The sequence below is a fragment of the Cucumis melo genome, chromosome 6 (genome assembly GCF_025177605.1).
Source record: "Cucumis melo cultivar AY chromosome 6, USDA_Cmelo_AY_1.0, whole genome shotgun sequence".
In the NCBI taxonomy this organism is placed as follows: domain Eukaryota; kingdom Viridiplantae; phylum Streptophyta; class Magnoliopsida; order Cucurbitales; family Cucurbitaceae; genus Cucumis; species Cucumis melo.
Window position 1 is genome coordinate 27,862,588 of NC_066862.1, and position 17,253 is coordinate 27,879,840.

A 17,253-nucleotide genomic window follows, 5' to 3' on the forward strand; every position below is an offset into this window, starting at 1 on the left:
ACTTTTAATCACAAAGATACAAAATAATTTTAAATTAATTTGGAATATAAAGAAGAAAATTTTCAATTACAAAGTCAATTATTTCATTTTTAAGAAAAGAAAAAAAAGGAGATTTTAAAAGGATTTTGTTAATATTGTCCAATTCAATAATTTTTAGTCTTGAAAAAGAAAAAAAAAAGATGGCAGTGCTCATCTTTAAACCAAAACCACAAATATTATATGGTTTGATTAATTTGACTAATTAGTAGAAACCTCATTCTAATTTCAACTTTTCAATATATAACATCATTTAATTTCAATATTTTTTTATATTTAATTTCGATTTTTAACACGATAATTATATTTTGATTCACATACATAAAAATATTTATTCTATGTTTAGTGGTAAGTCATTTCGTGTCAATCTATTTAGTTCAGTGGAAAGCTTTCAATAATTTTTTCAAAATAAATATAATAATTGAAGTTTTGGAACTTAGAGCTTATTAGTAAATAATTTATTAATAGAGAAATAGAAATTTACGGTTGATCTCTCGTTCTCAAATGAATTGTGAGCTTGCAACTTGCAAAATAAAATTAATAGTACTTTAATTAAATTAAACACGTGATTGAATATAATATTTCATGGATTAATAACAAAAGTTTAATTAACATTGACAAATTTATTGTATAAAATATCGAACATTTCAGGTAGGTGACATTTTGTTATAATTATAAATAATTTTAAGATAAATAAGTGGAAGAGAAAAATGGAATCTTATTTACAAAATGGTCTACATCAAATGGCATAATTGCCATAAGGGGCCTACTATGGCTTTTGTTAAATTGGAATCCACCATGAAAGCTATATGTTTGGCCTTTCTATGTAAATATGATTAAGTTTCTTCATATATATATATATATATATATATATATATATAGATTGTACCAAAGAAAAAAAAATCTATAGGGGTAGAATTTTAATCTTAATAAATTTTATTTTGTCTATGTGTTACGAAAGCGTAAGTATTGAATGGATAATTAGGTTCATTTCCCCGTTACAATTATTTGAATTGAAGTGATTTGTCATTTCTAAACAGATAATAATCATGTTTAACTCTGCTCAAATTAACTTATATGAATTAAATATTTGTCTATTTTAATTAATTAATTGATTAATATACATTTGATATAACTTAACTGACATGATGTTTATATATTACCAATCTCGAAAATTAGTCGATTCCTATCTCACATATTGTAAAAAAAAAAAAATTGTTATAACCAATTAATTAGGGTCAAAATGATCCTTTTTCGACGAAAAATCAAAATGTTTTTTTTTTAGAAAATAATGATTATAATATTTTTATATATACACAAATATATACTTCTTGAAATAATTGGTAACAAATTATGGAGCTTTTCTTTTGGTAAGATAATGAAATTTGAATCCATTTGTTTCTCCAAAATCCATCCTCTCTTCATTATGGGACTTTGAACTTCAATGCTAAGATGAAAACAAATTTAGAGACGAGAAGAAGACCAAAGAGCTTCCAAATATCAACACAAACAAAAGAAAAGACAAATCAGTTGAATACGTTCTTGTCGAGCCTCCAATGGCCATATCTGCCATCCACGAACTATCTGGCAGTGGCGTCATTTGTGCCACCACCCCAGCAGTTCCCGTCGTTGTCGTCGTCGTCCTCGGCGACGAATCTGTTGATGATTTTAAGCTGCATAGAGAATCATCAAATGGTTAGAATCTAAACCTTGCTAATACTTTTTCCATGTCCTCCCACTTTTCCAAGATCAATTTTATTCTCTCAAACTTGATGGATGTCTATTTCATTACAGTCGAATAAAAACACTATCTACACCTTATAATTTACCCCATACTTTAATCGGTTACACTACTTTCTTCTATTACTTGTCATGACAATGACATTCAAAAGTATACTATAGCTAATGAAATAAACATAACATATCACATGTAAAATTCCAAAAGAAAATAGCATGAATTCTTTATTCTCCAACTATAAGAATTCTTCTTCTTTTTTTTTTTTTCTTTTACAAAAATGGTCCAAATGAATATTTCTTTAAAGTTATAAGACTAAAATAGATAAACTATATTATAGTCTATATGTATAAAGTAAAAAAGTTTAAAGGAAGTAAAGATTAATTCACATCTTCTTGTACCTTGGAGAAGAAGGGCAAAATGTAACGGTATAATCGGCGCCGGAGCAAGTGAAAGTACTGGTGGCATCATCGTAGGCGTAGCTATATGATCTCGGACAAGCCGACTTGAATATCTCCGAGTATTTCGACGGCTTACAAGTTGCCGGTGAACCATACGCCCCACTACAGCAATACTCCGGCGTCCCAAACTTCTCACACGCACTTCTACACGCCCCGCCTTTCTCCGCTCTTAGCTCCAATGGACACTGCCGGTTCAAGTCCGTCACACACCCCGTCGACCCACACGCTCCCGTTCCACCCGTTCCCTCAACGATCATCGCCAAATTGTACCCATCCACCAGGCTTACATCGTAGAAATCCGGCGAATTCCCCGATCCAAGAGTGAACTCCGCCAGAGTTGCTGGAGGTGCGGCTCCGGCGCCGTTGCACTCGATTTCGCCCGACCCACAATCCCCTGTGTTACAAACCCCACGCCCGGAGCCATCAAAGTTGCAGTCGGTTCGACCCCAGAAGCGACCCGACCAGCCCGCTGGCGCTTGAAAAGATCTCGAACTTCCCTTTCGAAGTTCGAAACCGGTGGTGTCAAACTTCAAGCTGCCGGCACCGGAGAGAACTCCCGGCCAAACTGTAAAATCGCACTTGTTGACGAATGTAAATTTAGCTCCAAAAGCCCCTAAAATGAAAAACATAAAACCAAACGAGTTGAAATCAATCAAAACCCAAAAGCTCAAAGAAAGCAAACAGAGAATTGAGATTGAAATTACCATGGAGAGTTAAGAGAACAGAGAAGAAACAGAAAATGGAACAAGAAACAGAGTGATTCCCAAACAAGTCCATAAGAAAATGAAAAGGCTTTTCAATTTTATATGCCTTTTGTGTGTTTGTAATGTGGGCTTTTTTTGATGATGAAAATGGAATTGGAAGCTTTTTTGTTGTGGGGACTCTGTTCTTGGGTTTGGTTAGAAGAGAGTCCTGATAATGGATATGAAAAATGAGTATATATAAAGAGGATTGGAGGGATGAAGAATTGAGGTAGAAAAGGGAAAGGGGAAAGTTGAATTCAACAAAAAAGGAAAAAGAATGTCTATTTTATGGTTAAATTACTTGTTTTATATTTTCGATTTTTCCCTAAGAAAAACGAGAGATGTTACCACCTCAAACAATACCAAATTGAAAGTTTAAGATTAAAGTTATTAGACATCATGAGATGTATAGATTTATTCGAAATTTTAAAAAAAAAATCTTATCAAAGAGATGCAATATATTATGTTTGAATCTATGTTTAAAAACATTCAATCAATGGATGGTGGGTGAGATGATTTTTTGTGGTTTAAAATGATGGAGGGAGGAAGATATCTCTCCAATTGCTTCTTTTCATTATTAGTAAATGAAAATGATGGATCTTTTTTTGGTATCTTTATTCCAAACAAATGGAATCCAATGAATTTTGTAAATTTCTTTTTAGTTATTTTATGTTCAAAACATTATTGGATTATTGTATTTGGATTTTGCAAACCTAAAAAGTGAAACTTTATAAAAAAAACACACACACACACATTTTTCATATTTTTAAGATTTTAGTTCGATTACCGCATACTAAAATATAAAATCTAGTGAAAATTTCTAACAAAAAAAATAGTTTAAATGATTAAAAAAGTGAAAAAGAATGAACCATCGACATTTGAGATGGTAATTACTGTTTCTATTTACTATATGTGTAATTTAGGTGTTGGTTCGACTAATAATTTCAAATAAACCCTACCCCATATGTTTTAATAATTAATTGAAATGATTGAAAGTATATGTTTAGTTTCAATTTTATTTGCATTGAAAGAAAATTGAGTAATTGATATATCAAACTTCCGATCTTTAAAGAGGAGAAAGACTACGTAATCACCCTATGTTGACTTTGATATTAGAATTTGTACTTATTAATTTATAATTCGGTTGTTAATTATTAAAGTTTAGAATATATAATATAAATACAATACTTGGAAACAAATAGATTGCAACACCCTACCTAACAGAGATAGAGAGTTAGAAAATAGAAATTGTATACAATGAAAAATTTTGGGTTTTTCTATAATGTGACAAAAAAATGAAATTAAATTTAACTAAAACTTAGAAAAACACCAAATAGAATGATTAAGAAGATAAGAAGATGTGAATAATTATAATAAAAGCAATAATGATGGGAATGATGAAACAAAAAATATTGTGACAAATTCAACCCCACAAATTGGAAGATAATAGAAATTCTTGGAAAAAAGAAAAGGAAAATTCTAAATGAGTCATCAAAAATGGCAGCGTGGCACCATGTAATTGGTCCATAATCAACTACCATTATCCACGTTTCTACTTCAATGAGTGATGTCACTTTCCAACGTGGCACATATATATATATATATATATATATATATATATATATATATATATATGAACTATTTGATAATATTAATTAATAATTATATTATGTTTCTTTTTGTTTATTTACGTTAATTTATCATAGTATTAGATTTTTAGTATTGACAAAAGGGATTGATCATGAAATGTAAAAAATAACGAGAAGTTTGTCCAATAATCTAAATTGATTTATTTATGAAAGCTTATTTATAGGTTTAACTGAAATAATAATTATAAGTTCTACACGAGATTTTTCCAAATGAGAAATAACGAGTGTTTTAAACTGCTACAGTGACAAAAGTTTATTCGATACACCAACATACTATTATTACTCTAGGGAAAGTGCATGATCTATGAGTACTCCATGGACGACCTCGTCTCAAACCTCTTTAAATTATTTGTAGTACGTACTCAAACGACTTTTTTTTTCTTCTTCGCTCCAACTAGCTCAAGGGTTTTTAGGTCGATTTTTGTGTTCTTTCCCTATCTCTCTCGTCTTGTTTTGATTTTGTGTCTCTATGCTTTGACCCAGAAAAATATAGAGTGTGATCAAGTCAATCCATTTGCCCCAAATCTTAACTGATATCATATATTTAAGGATATGAAAGAGGGAGCTAGTATCTTTCTAATCATCTAATCATATATATATATATATATATATATAAGACCATTTATTTTTCTAACTATTCAAAAGTGCTCATTAACTTTGTCCTAGTTTAATGTTATCTTCATGCATGAAAGATATTATAGGCCACACACTGTTTTGGTATCTCTCTTTTTCTCCTGATATGGTTTGAGAGAGATGGAACTCAAAAAGAAAGCAACCAATTAACTACCAAAACAAGTAAACAAACTCACATGGGATGATGTGGGAATACCACCTTTCAAAAACACCCTATATATATATATATATATATATATATATATATATATATATATATATATATATATATATATATATATTCACATTCTCTCAATCACTAAAAGCCCACATGAACTCCATTTTCTTGCTCTCTTCTGCTATAAAATAACTGATCACTTCATCCTACTTCTTTTTTACTTTTGGAAACATTGATTCTATTCTATGTATGTTTAGTCTCTCCATTTTCAAAATATATTATTTTAGTTTTCGAAAACTAAAAAAAAAAAAAAAAAAAGGGTGATATTCTTTCTTTTTCTTTTCTCTCCTTTTACTTTCCTTTCCCTCGATCAAACTTTCAAAGCTTTTTATTTGCCTTTTATAAGCGACAATACCATGTTATTTTGTTGCTCTAATAGATACAATGAATTATCAATATCTTTAATGCGCTTTTGCATAATCTAGAAATATAAAGCGTATATAGCTTTGGCTAAGATTATAGTTATCTATATGCATGAGAAGTTATTACTTGATAAGATAAGATATAGTTATTCAAAAGATTTAATGAAAAAGTTGAATATAATTAGATTAATTAACAAACATAATTTCCATCTTGTTGGCGTTTGTTCTATTCGAGAATAATTTTATAACAAAATCACTTTAAGATACGCATCTAAAATCGCTCAATATATATTTATATATATATATATATATATATATATATATACAATTTAAAAAACACTTTTAGAGAGAGATTCTAAAAATGAACGAAAGTGATTATTTTAACCTTTATAAAATCATTCCCAAATATATCGTTAACGATCTTCTTTTTGTTGTTGATTAGACTTTAATCTCTAGATTACTCCAATGTTGCAAAAGTTGACATTAGAAGAAAGATATATATATATATATATATATATATATATATATATATATATATATATATATATAGTTAGAATGTGATCAGCAGTTACATCTTGTCTACAAAGGAAAGATCCACTTTTTCCAATTCAAAATTTTACAAGAGGTATTGTAAGATTGCTATTGATAACTACTTTTAATTGATGAAGTAGAATGAGTACTATACCAAAAAAATTGGGCACATACTCTACTAAATTCTTTCCAATCAAGTATATATTTATTGTCGTTCTAGATTCTAATAAGTTCAATATAGTAACAAAACCTACTAATTAATGAAGAATGTTGAAATAACTTTGTTATGATAAATAGACGTCGAGGTTTGACAATAGATCGAGAAACTTAATTAAGTTAGGTCAACTAGATAAAATAACTCAAAAATCTTTGATAAACAATCAACCAATTGATGTCAACTTTTCATTAACATTTAATCTCTAAACCTTTTAACTTAGAAAGCTATAATTATTTGTTAATTAAATGTATTGGTATGTGTTAACCTAATAAATATCATAAATCACACAAGTGTGACAGAGACAACACTGAATTAATTAAAAAAACATAAGTAATATTTTTCATTAGTAGTTGGATAGTTTAGGATCACAAACCGACTTTATATTATAAAAAAATGCTATTAACATAATGAATTGATATTATAAATTAAAATCATGAACTTTTGTGCACCATGCATGTGACCATGGTATGAATTAAACTAATGTAAGTTATAATATGAATCAATTAGTGGGTTTCATGGGTGTCCCAATTTAGAAAATTTCACTCATAATTAATTATTAATCAATTTTACAAAATATTTACTTTATATTTAAGGATATACTAATATTAATACATCAGAAGGTGACATATCTAGCAAGAATATTCTATATATATATATATATATATATATATATAAACATAGAATATGGTTTTCTTTTTCTTGAGGGTAACACAAAGTAGTTTTCTTTTTAATATTTGTATTTAGGTAATTCACATGGAAATTAATCAACTAAATCTCATTCTAGAATGGTCTCATCTTAAAAATATTCAATAACCATAATTATATTTGGACCTTGATCTTTTTATTAAACATAAATTTCAATTAGTTTGAAAAATAAATAAAATATAAATTACCATCTAGTTAGAAAAAAAATACAAATTAAACAAACAAAAACCAAGATTTTAAAAAATAATAATAACAACAATAAAACAAAACATTTTTCTCTATATATAGCAAAGTTTCAGATCCTATCAATAATAGACACCGATATACTTCTATCAATTATATTGATAGACAGTAATAGAAATCTATCAGTATCTGTCATCGATAGAATTCAAAATTTTGTTATTTTGTTGTAAATATTTTTCGGTCTATTTTACTATATTTAAAAATATAACAAACTTTAATACTTTCTCTTTTTAACTTTCAAAACTAAATTGTAAAATTATGAAATAAAATAAAATAAAATCAAAAGAAGAGAATACTTATCATGCAAGAAAGTGTTATATATATATATATATATATATATAAACATAGAAAATGGTTTTCTTTTTCTTGAGGGTAACACAAAGTAGTTTTCTTTTTAATATTTGTATTTAGGTAATTCACATGGAAATTAATCAACTAAATCTCATTCTAGAATGGTCTCATCTTAAAAATATTCAATAACCATAATTATATTTGGACCTTGATCTTTTTATTAAACATAAATTTCAATTAGTTTGAAAAATAAATAAAATATAAATTACCATCTAGTTAGAAAAAAAATACAAATTAAACAAACAAAAACCAAGATTTTAAAAAATAATAATAACAACAATAAAACAAAACATTTTTCTCTATATATAGCAAAGTTTCAGATCCTATCAATAATAGACACCGATATACTTCTATCAATTATATTGATAGACAGTAATAGAAATCTATCAGTATCTGTCATCGATAGAATTCAAAATTTTGTTATTTTGTTGTAAATATTTTTCGGTCTATTTTACTATATTTAAAAATATAACAAACTTTAATACTTTCTCTTTTTAACTTTCAAAACTAAATTGTAAAATTATGAAATAAAATAAAATAAAATCAAAAGAAGAGAATACTTATCATGCAAGAAAGTGTTATATATATATATATATATATATATAAACATAGAAAATGGTTTTCTTTTTCTTGAGGGTAACACAAAGTAGTTTTCTTTTTAATATTTGTATTTAGGTAATTCACATGGAAATTAATCAACTAAATCTCATTCTAGAATGGTCTCATCTTAAAAATATTCAATAACCATAATTATATTTGGACCTTGATCTTTTTATTAAACATAAATTTCAATTAGTTTGAAAAATAAATAAAATATAAATTACCATCTAGTTAGAAAAAAAATACAAATTAAACAAACAAAAACCAAGATTTTAAAAAATAATAATAACAACAATAAAACAAAACATTTTTCTCTATATATAGCAAAGTTTCAGATCCTATCAATAATAGACACCGATATACTTCTATCAATTATATTGATAGACAGTAATAGAAATCTATCAGTATCTGTCATCGATAGAATTCAAAATTTTGTTATTTTGTTGTAAATATTTTTCGGTCTATTTTACTATATTTAAAAATATAACAAACTTTAATACTTTCTCTTTTTAACTTTCAAAACTAAATTGTAAAATTATGAAATAAAATAAAATAAAATCAAAAGAAGAGAATACTTATCATGCAAGAAAGTGTTATATATATATATATATATATATATAAACATAGAAAATGGTTTTCTTTTTCTTGAGGGTAACACAAAGTAGTTTTCTTTTTAATATTTGTATTTAGGTAATTCACATGGAAATTAATCAACTAAATCTCATTCTAGAATGGTCTCATCTTAAAAATATTCAATAACCATAATTATATTTGGACCTTGATCTTTTTATTAAACATAAATTTCAATTAGTTTGAAAAATAAATAAAATATAAATTACCATCTAGTTAGAAAAAAAATACAAATTAAACAAACAAAAACCAAGATTTTAAAAAATAATAATAACAACAATAAAACAAAACATTTTTCTCTATATATAGCAAAGTTTCAGATCCTATCAATAATAGACACCGATATACTTCTATCAATTATATTGATAGACAGTAATAGAAATCTATCAGTATCTGTCATCGATAGAATTCAAAATTTTGTTATTTTGTTGTAAATATTTTTCGGTCTATTTTACTATATTTAAAAATATAACAAACTTTAATACTTTCTCTTTTTAACTTTCAAAACTAAATTGTAAAATTATGAAATAAAATAAAATAAAATCAAAAGAAGAGAATACTTATCATGCAAGAAAGTGTTATATATATATATATATATATATATATATATATATATATATGAGAGAAATTAGGAGAAAGAAGAGATATAATTTTAATAAGAATATAGAGTACGTATCAATAAGAAGACTTCATGCACGAAGAGAAGATTATTGAAGGAGAGATTACATTACCAACTTTTTCTTCTTTTCTTTTTTTACTTAATTTTAGAAACCGACACTACTTTTCTCTCAACGACAATTCATTCGCAGCCTTTGTCGACGTGTAGTCTGTCGTGTAAAGATTCTTTCTCAAGATAACATTTTTCAACTTTTCTTTTTTCTCTCTCTTTTTCCTTTTAATTTTTTGAGATTTTGTCATATGCTTTTCTTAAAGTTTTACGTCATTTCCACTATGTATAATAATAGATTTTTATATAATGTATAAGAAGAAGAAGAAGAAGAAGAAGAAAAGAAAAATGGGTCTAGTTTTTTTTTTTTTTTTTTTTTTCCCTTTTCAATTGCTAAACACAAAAGCCAGAGTTTAGGGTTTTTGTTATGTATAGTTTAATGTTGGAAAAGTTGGCTAATCCAATACTAAAATTGGTAAATTTTCTTCCTCTACGAAAACTATAGGTTTTGCCTACGTTAATTTTTGGGTGAATTATAAAAAAGATCGTACTTAATCTATTCAGCTCTCGAATTTATATAGATGTTCAAATTATAAAACTCTCGAAGTTATATGAAAGTTTTTAAGTGTGTAACGTGTGGATGGTTTTTGCAATATTTTGTCATAAATATCTGGGTCGTTTTCGAAAATAGTAAAATAAATTAAAATATTTACAAGCTGATTCTATCGATGATAAACTTCAATAGCTATCAATTTTTATTATTGATAGAATATGAAATTTTGCTATATATTGTAAATATTTTATCAAATTTGCTATTTTTGACAATTCCTCTAAATATTTTAATTATCATAACGTTGGTTTATATTTTTAGAAGTATTAATTTCAATCGTATTCAATACCCTTCTTAATGATTTTCTTCATCAAATCTTGTTAATTTGTTTTCTTTTATGCTTTAATTATGGTTAAGGCATGTGATATGTTATTTCATATGTCAATATTGATCACATTTTATATCTATTTATAGAATAAGAAAGTAATTAGAACATTATTCTAAGAGACTAATTTGAAGACGCAATTGAATTAGGGGGAAAAAATTTACCCTTAAATGAAAAAAGTAAATGGAAAAAAAAAAAGTAGTTGAGTCAAAAAGGAAGAATATAATCTTCAATGACTTTGGTGTATATGAAATTCTTGTCATGTCATGAGATATATGAAATATATATATATATATATATATATATATATATGTAATTTCTTCAAAAAGTTTCCTTTTCAAATTAATCACTACCTAATTCTCCTTTAATTCATACATTTCATTAACATTTTATGTCATTTACATTCCAATCCTTAGAGAGGAAAAAGAAAAAGAAAAAGAAAAAGAATCATATAGCTTTTCAACAAAAATTGCCTTCATGACTAGATTAATTAATTAATTAATTAGAGTATTCATGTCTTTAATAATTATATGATTAAAGTACATCAGAAGGAAAGTAACCTTTGGTGGTAGGTTTTCCGATATAAAATTTAGTGGTTGTCGTTGTAATTATAACTTCAAACTTTCAATTTTAAAAATCTAATTTTCAGACTAATACAGACGTTAAAATTGGGATTCATGACATTGTAACAATCTTTATAAATTTAATAGTTCATCTTTTATCATTTAGAAGTCTACTTTTTGTAACTATTATAAGTTTAAGGGTTCAATTTTAACACTTATATAAGTTGAAGGGTCCAAGACGTAATTGAAACTACTACCTTACCTTAGATATGTGTGTGTGTTTTTTTTCATTTGTCCAACTTTTTTTTAGACAAAACGAGTTGCATAGAGAAACTTGATTAAGTGTAAAGTGAACTTAAATGAACGATAATTGACATAACTTTTCATCTTAAAGGTAGATTTAATCAGCATTCTATAGTTGTTTTATTAGAAGAAGAAAAAAAAAGTCTTGGTTAAGAGGAAAGTTGAACATTTTGATTTGAATATTAATGAAAATATTTGACCCACTAATCACATGAAACATTTAATTCAAATTCTTTAAAGAAATGGAAAGAGTAAATGGAGGGTAGGAGAATCTCAAAAGAAGGAAAGAAAAAGAGGATAAGAGTGTCAAAGTGATGTGGGAAAGAGTCAAGAAAAAGCATATAAATTAGTAGAACATACCCAACTCAACCCCATGAGAGAATTAAACATAAAAAAGTGATTTTTGAAGAAGCACACATCTTGGAGTGGATACCACTTTTCTTTCTTTCTTTCTTTTGGGATACTCTCTTTCAATTTTTTCATTGGCCCACAAAATATACTACAACAACTTTTGGTTATGCCGACTAAATAAACGGTAACGAGTAATGGTAGTAAGAGTAATCGAAAGTTTTCTTATATGTTTACCACTTTGTCGAGTATAAAGTTTGCTTAACCTACTGAATGTAAATTCAACCAAAGGAAGAAACATGAAGATAATATAAATGTTAAGGACAACAACTGTACTGTATGATATTTTGTATCGTTGATTTCATCTAAAAAGTTTTATCGTTGAGATAGTTGTCTCCACCTATAAATATATGATTTTTGTCTTAGTTAGCAAGTGTGTAACTTTAATCACATTTACAACAAATAAAATAAATGATGTAGAATTAATTTTAAATCCAAAAAGGGTAAGACAAGTTTAGGTGGATGATAGAAAAATAGTAGTGGATGAAATGTTTGTGTTAATTATTTATGATACTCATTGTCATAACTATTGAATATTTAATTTGATTCATTGGATACTATTATGATAATATAATATTTATTTTTTGAAAAGTAGCCCATGAATGAATATACTATTAGATTGGTTAGAAATGAAATATATATTTTAATTAGAGTTAAAATAATCGAACTTCTAACCTTAAAATCTATACTCATATTTAGGCTATGTTGTTCTATGCAATGTCATTTATTTATTTATTTATTTATTTTATTTAAAAAATCTATTGAAAGATAAAAAAGAATAATAAAGAAATATAAGAAAATTGCATCGGATGACAAAAGGAATTTTTTTTTTTAAAAAAAAAAACAGCTTATAACACCTTTTTTTTTTGCATATTGCGAATATGGCAAATATGAATGATATCAGACGACTATCGAAAGACTATCAGAAGGTTATGGTTTTTTAATATGCTATTTTTGTAATTTAAAAAAAAGTAGTGACACGGATCCTATTATCATAAATTTTTTTGCTACTTTTGCAAATGCCTCTTGAATATATTTTAGTAAAATGTAACAAAAATATGATGAGAAATTTTCCTTTTTGGAACCATGGGAAAGAAGGAAAAAAAAAAACCTCTTTAGGTAATGTAGAATTCTCATCTTCACTGCCCTTTCAATTTATGCTTTTGTGTGTACAAACAAAAATCTACCCATCCTCTAGAAAAGGCACACCCCAATTTTGATATCAAAAAAAAAAAAAATTAATTTTCCCAAAATTAAAAAGGATTTTCTTTTTCTTCTAAAAAATAGAAAGGAAAAAAAAAACCCTAAAAATCCAATACTATACAACAAAAAACCTAAAAAAGAAAAAAAGAAAAAAGAAAAAAGAAAAAGATAGAAGTGTGAATGAATCTATCTAAAAATTCCATGCTGTATGGGCCCGATTATGGGCCGAGGGCCCAATGATGGCGGGTGGAGAAGGTTTAAAAATTGGTTTAAAAGAGACGCAAAAATCGCCAGCTTAGAGTTGCCGTGACGGTGGAGATAACGGCTGCTACTGACGTTGAGGGTCTGCCCGAATTCTGGGCTCTTGAGATGTCCACTGCCCGTGGGTACTGCCCGTTTGATGATTTCAAACTGCATAATCATATACATATAGAGTTCATACTCCATAACTCTATCACACCCACAAATATTTCAATTAAAATTCAAAGACTTTGACTACGAAGATTATGTTAATTACAGCTAATTAAGGTAACAGATTTTTCTCAATGATATCGTTATTAGTCAACTTAAATAAATTGAATTCAATTCGTTAAAGACTACGTACTCTCAATCAAAATATATATATATATATATACACGAGACTCTACATGGCGTTGAACTTAACAATTTATAAAAATTTATCTTTTTAATCGTAGTTTTTTTAGAAAAAGTGTGTTTGTATTTACTTTTAAGAAAAATTAACAATTTTTAAAGTATTTTAAAATTTTGGAGTGAAAAAAAATCCATTTATTATTAGAAATTTTTTTAAAAAAATATTATTTCTCACAAGTTAGATTACATACCCTACAATTTCAAACATTTGATAACCTCTTCTAGAAAAAAATCTAACTATATATATATCAAAAATTGAAAATTTATTCCAAATTTCATATATGGCTACATATATATATATATATATATATATATATATATTGATGAGTTGGGTACAATTATTTGTTCATTCTTTTTCTAGAGAATTCAAAGATAAAATTAAGACTTATATCACTATCTAAAATCAGTACTTCCCATCTCAATCAATAAATAAAATTGACAACCTGAATTTGTTTATATATATATATTTCTTTTTTTGGGTAATGGACGGTGGGAATGAAAGAAAAAAAAAATCAAACAAAAGGATTTAAGTCAAATAGAATTTCATTCCAAACCAAACCCCATGGAAAAACAAAACAAGATAAAATAAGAAGAATTTTGTTCGTGCAAGAGACTATCTTCACACCTTGCTTTCATATCTGACATTAATATTTATAAAGTTTTGAGTTTTGAATGAGATGACATGTCCCCATATTTGGCCCATACTCCATAATTATTGATGCTCATAGTTTTAGAGGTTTAATTTCTATAATATATATTTGAAAAGATTTTGGTTTGTAATTAAGTCCTAAACTTTGGTATGATCACCACACAAATGAAGTTGGGAACAGTGACTGAAAACAAATGAGATTAAAGTGAGTGAGGGGGCTACCTTGTTGAAAGAGATGGACAAAAGGTGATGAGGTAATTGGCAGCAGTGCAAGTGAATGTGCTGCTACCGTCGTCGTACGCATAACTATAAGCTTGTGGACATGCGGATTTGAACAACTCTGAATAAGATGATGGTCTACAAGTGTTTGGATTCCCATATTCACCACTACAACAATATCGTGCATCACCAAAAGCCTCACATGCGCTTTTACATGCTACGCTTCTTTCACCTCCGTCGCTCAACACCACTCTTAGTTCCGCCGGACATTCGCTGTTTAAATCTGTTGCACATCCAATTGTTGTGCAGTTTCCCCCACCTGTTGTTCCCAACTATTTCAATTATAGAAATGAAAAACATATATGAAGCCCTCACTAACTTTTACACTCTTCTGTAGTTATAAAATTTACCTGTTCCGTCTTGTGGTGTGATTAACATGGGCACATTGTACCCATCTACAAGGCTGACATCGTAGAAATCGAGCCCGCCCGCACCGTTGAGCGTGAACTCCGCAAGGGTGGCGGGCGGGGTAGCGCCAGCACCGTTGCACTCGACGATGCCGGAGCCGCAGTCGGCAGTGGCACAGGAGAACCTACCGGTGGCATCTTGGGAGCAATAAGTGCGGCCCCAAATGCGGCCGGACCATCCCGGCGGCATGGTGATAGCGTTGGACTGACCTTTCTCAAGAACGAAGCCGGTGGTGGAGAGCTGTGAAGTGCCAGCGCCGGACAAAACTCCTGGCCACACCGTGTAATCACATTGATTTAAAATGGTGAAAGTTGACGAATTTACTACACCTGTCAAAGAAATCAATCAATTACTTCAACAAAACAAAAACATTCATAAGTCTAAAAAAAAAAAATCAACTTTGTTGATCTCGAGAACGAAAACTTTTGAAATGATCAAAAGCTTAAAAGATTAAAAAAAAAAAAAACAATAACAACGTAAAACCCAAAAGATAAGTTGAAGAAAGATACCTGAAATGAAAGGGAAGAGAAGGAGGAGGAGAGAAAGAAGGGAAGAAGAAATGGAAGCCATTAGAGTAGAGAAGAGAGGTTTTTGTAAGTTAGAGGAAGTTAGAAGAAAAGGGAAGAAATGGATTTTATAGGGAAAGAAATAGATATGATCGAGAGCATGTGGGGAAGGGCACATGAAGATGAAGATGAAGATGAAGAGAAGGCTAAATTAAAGATTAGGGCTTCGCCTTTGGACGGTGATTTTAATTTTGTTGAAGTTTGAGCTCTTAAACACAATTAATTATTATATAATCATTCAATAAAGGGAATCTCATTATATATATATTTGAGTTTCTTTAGATCTAAGGTTTGTTTTATATTAATTTTATTGTAACATTCAATTCCATTTTGTCCCCTCTTTGATATCACTTTTAATTTCCGTTTTCAAAATTTACGGTATCTCGTTAGGTTGTATTCATTTTCTAACTCGGGAAAAGATATGATTGGACTGATTATTGAGTATGGGCTACATAAAGATAGAGATATGCACACAAGTATTTTTCTTATTTTATTTGTCGGTTTTTTTGGTTTTGAAAATCTAGTCTATTTCATTTTAATTTTATGCAACGTCTTTCTATGTAAAAGGTAACAATGCAAAAGGTGTAAGAGTGGAAATGATGTTTATAGGCTTAGTTCTCAAAAAACTAAAGATGAAAATTCAAACGGTTACCAAACATGGCCTGAACATTTAGTTTTTGGTCAAATAAGCTTTCTAGACTTTCAATTTTATGTTGAATAGGTTACTAAATTTTAAAGCCCTGAACTTTTGATTTTGTGTCTAATAGGTTTAAGAGCTTTCACTTTTGTGTCCGATAAATCATTGATATATTAAACCATTTTTAAAAAAAAAAATTATTTGGAATCAGTTAACTTAAAGAAGGAAAAAAAAATCTAAACCTAAATCTATACTTTTCTCAGTTGGTGATATTTGATTAACATATAAATACTCTAAAAAGTACCTAAATATATAAGAAAAGTGATTCGTCTTTTTCTTCCTAGTTCAATTCCATGAAATAGGTCGTTCATCGTTCAAACTTATAAATTATTAGTCAAGAATTGTCTTCACTAATTGAGTTAGATTTAGGTTGAAAACCACTTTTTACCTTAGCAATTACTTCTGAAAGTGAAATTGGTCGAAGCGGAAACAAAAATTATATGTATATATATATATCATGAAATAGAGGCCAAGATGTTTATGGGGACTCTTCCATCGTCTTGGAAGGTAGCCAGATGCATCAAAATTAAAGAATCACATGGTTTTTCAGATCTATGAGAGGACACAAAAGGGAGGCTCCAAATTTTTAGGTTTTATGGGATTTGGGAATTAGGAAACAAACCCAAAAAAGAAAAAGAAAAAAACATTTCTAAATTACTTTGGATTGGCTTTTATGCATTGGATTCCAACAATCTCACAGTTTTATGTTTAGTTTATAACGATATTTTTGAGCAATATTACGAATTAGATATGTAATGCTTAAATAAGTTATGATACGAATGAATCAATATCACGTTAAAATAACACGTAA

At 27.9% G+C, this 17,253-nt stretch overlaps 2 protein-coding genes across 2 annotated transcripts; both read right to left on the reverse strand.

The window, feature by feature from the left end:
- Nucleotides 1–1,430: 1,430 nt before the first annotated feature.
- LOC103490690 (thaumatin-like protein 1) lies at nucleotides 1,431–3,460 on the reverse strand. Its single transcript, XM_008450326.3, has 3 exons — nucleotides 2,937–3,460; nucleotides 2,173–2,845; nucleotides 1,431–1,709 (listed from the first exon to the last, which is right to left on the reverse strand). The coding sequence occupies exons 1-3, from the start codon at nucleotides 3,007–3,009 to the stop codon at nucleotides 1,484–1,486; spliced, it is 972 nt and encodes a 323-aa protein (XP_008448548.1). The 5' UTR covers nucleotides 3,010–3,460; the 3' UTR covers nucleotides 1,431–1,483.
- A 9,667-nt stretch (nucleotides 3,461–13,127) lies between these two features.
- On the reverse strand, nucleotides 13,128–15,920 carry LOC103490689 (thaumatin-like protein 1b). Its single transcript, XM_008450325.3, has 4 exons — nucleotides 15,689–15,920; nucleotides 15,122–15,508; nucleotides 14,715–15,030; nucleotides 13,128–13,603 (listed from the first exon to the last, which is right to left on the reverse strand). Exons 1-4 carry the CDS (start codon nucleotides 15,861–15,863, stop codon nucleotides 13,462–13,464), a joined length of 1,020 nt encoding a protein of 339 aa, XP_008448547.3. The 5' UTR covers nucleotides 15,864–15,920; the 3' UTR covers nucleotides 13,128–13,461.
- Between the last annotated feature and the right edge of the window lie 1,333 nt (nucleotides 15,921–17,253).

Excerpts from the sequence above, each read along its gene's own strand:
- LOC103490690 (XM_008450326.3), bottom strand. The coding sequence starts at position 3,009 with ATGGACTTGTTTGGGAATCACTCTGTTTCTTGTTCCATTTTCTGTTTC. Across the intron at positions 2,846-2,936 it reads TGTTCTCTTAACTCTCCATG|GGGCTTTTGGAGCTAAATTT; the intron begins GTAATTTCAATC and ends TTTTCATTTTAG. Across the intron at positions 1,710-2,172 it reads TTTTGCCCTTCTTCTCCAAG|CTTAAAATCATCAACAGATT; the intron begins GTACAAGAAGAT and ends TTCTCTATGCAG.
- LOC103490689 (XM_008450325.3), bottom strand. The coding sequence starts at position 15,863 with ATGTGCCCTTCCCCACATGCTCTCGATCATATCTATTTCTTTCCCTAT. Across the intron at positions 15,509-15,688 it reads TCTCTTCCCTTTCATTTCAG|GTGTAGTAAATTCGTCAACT; the intron begins GTATCTTTCTTC and ends TTTCTTTGACAG. Across the intron at positions 13,604-14,714 it reads TGTCCATCTCTTTCAACAAG|TTTGAAATCATCAAACGGGC; the intron begins GTAGCCCCCTCA and ends ATGATTATGCAG.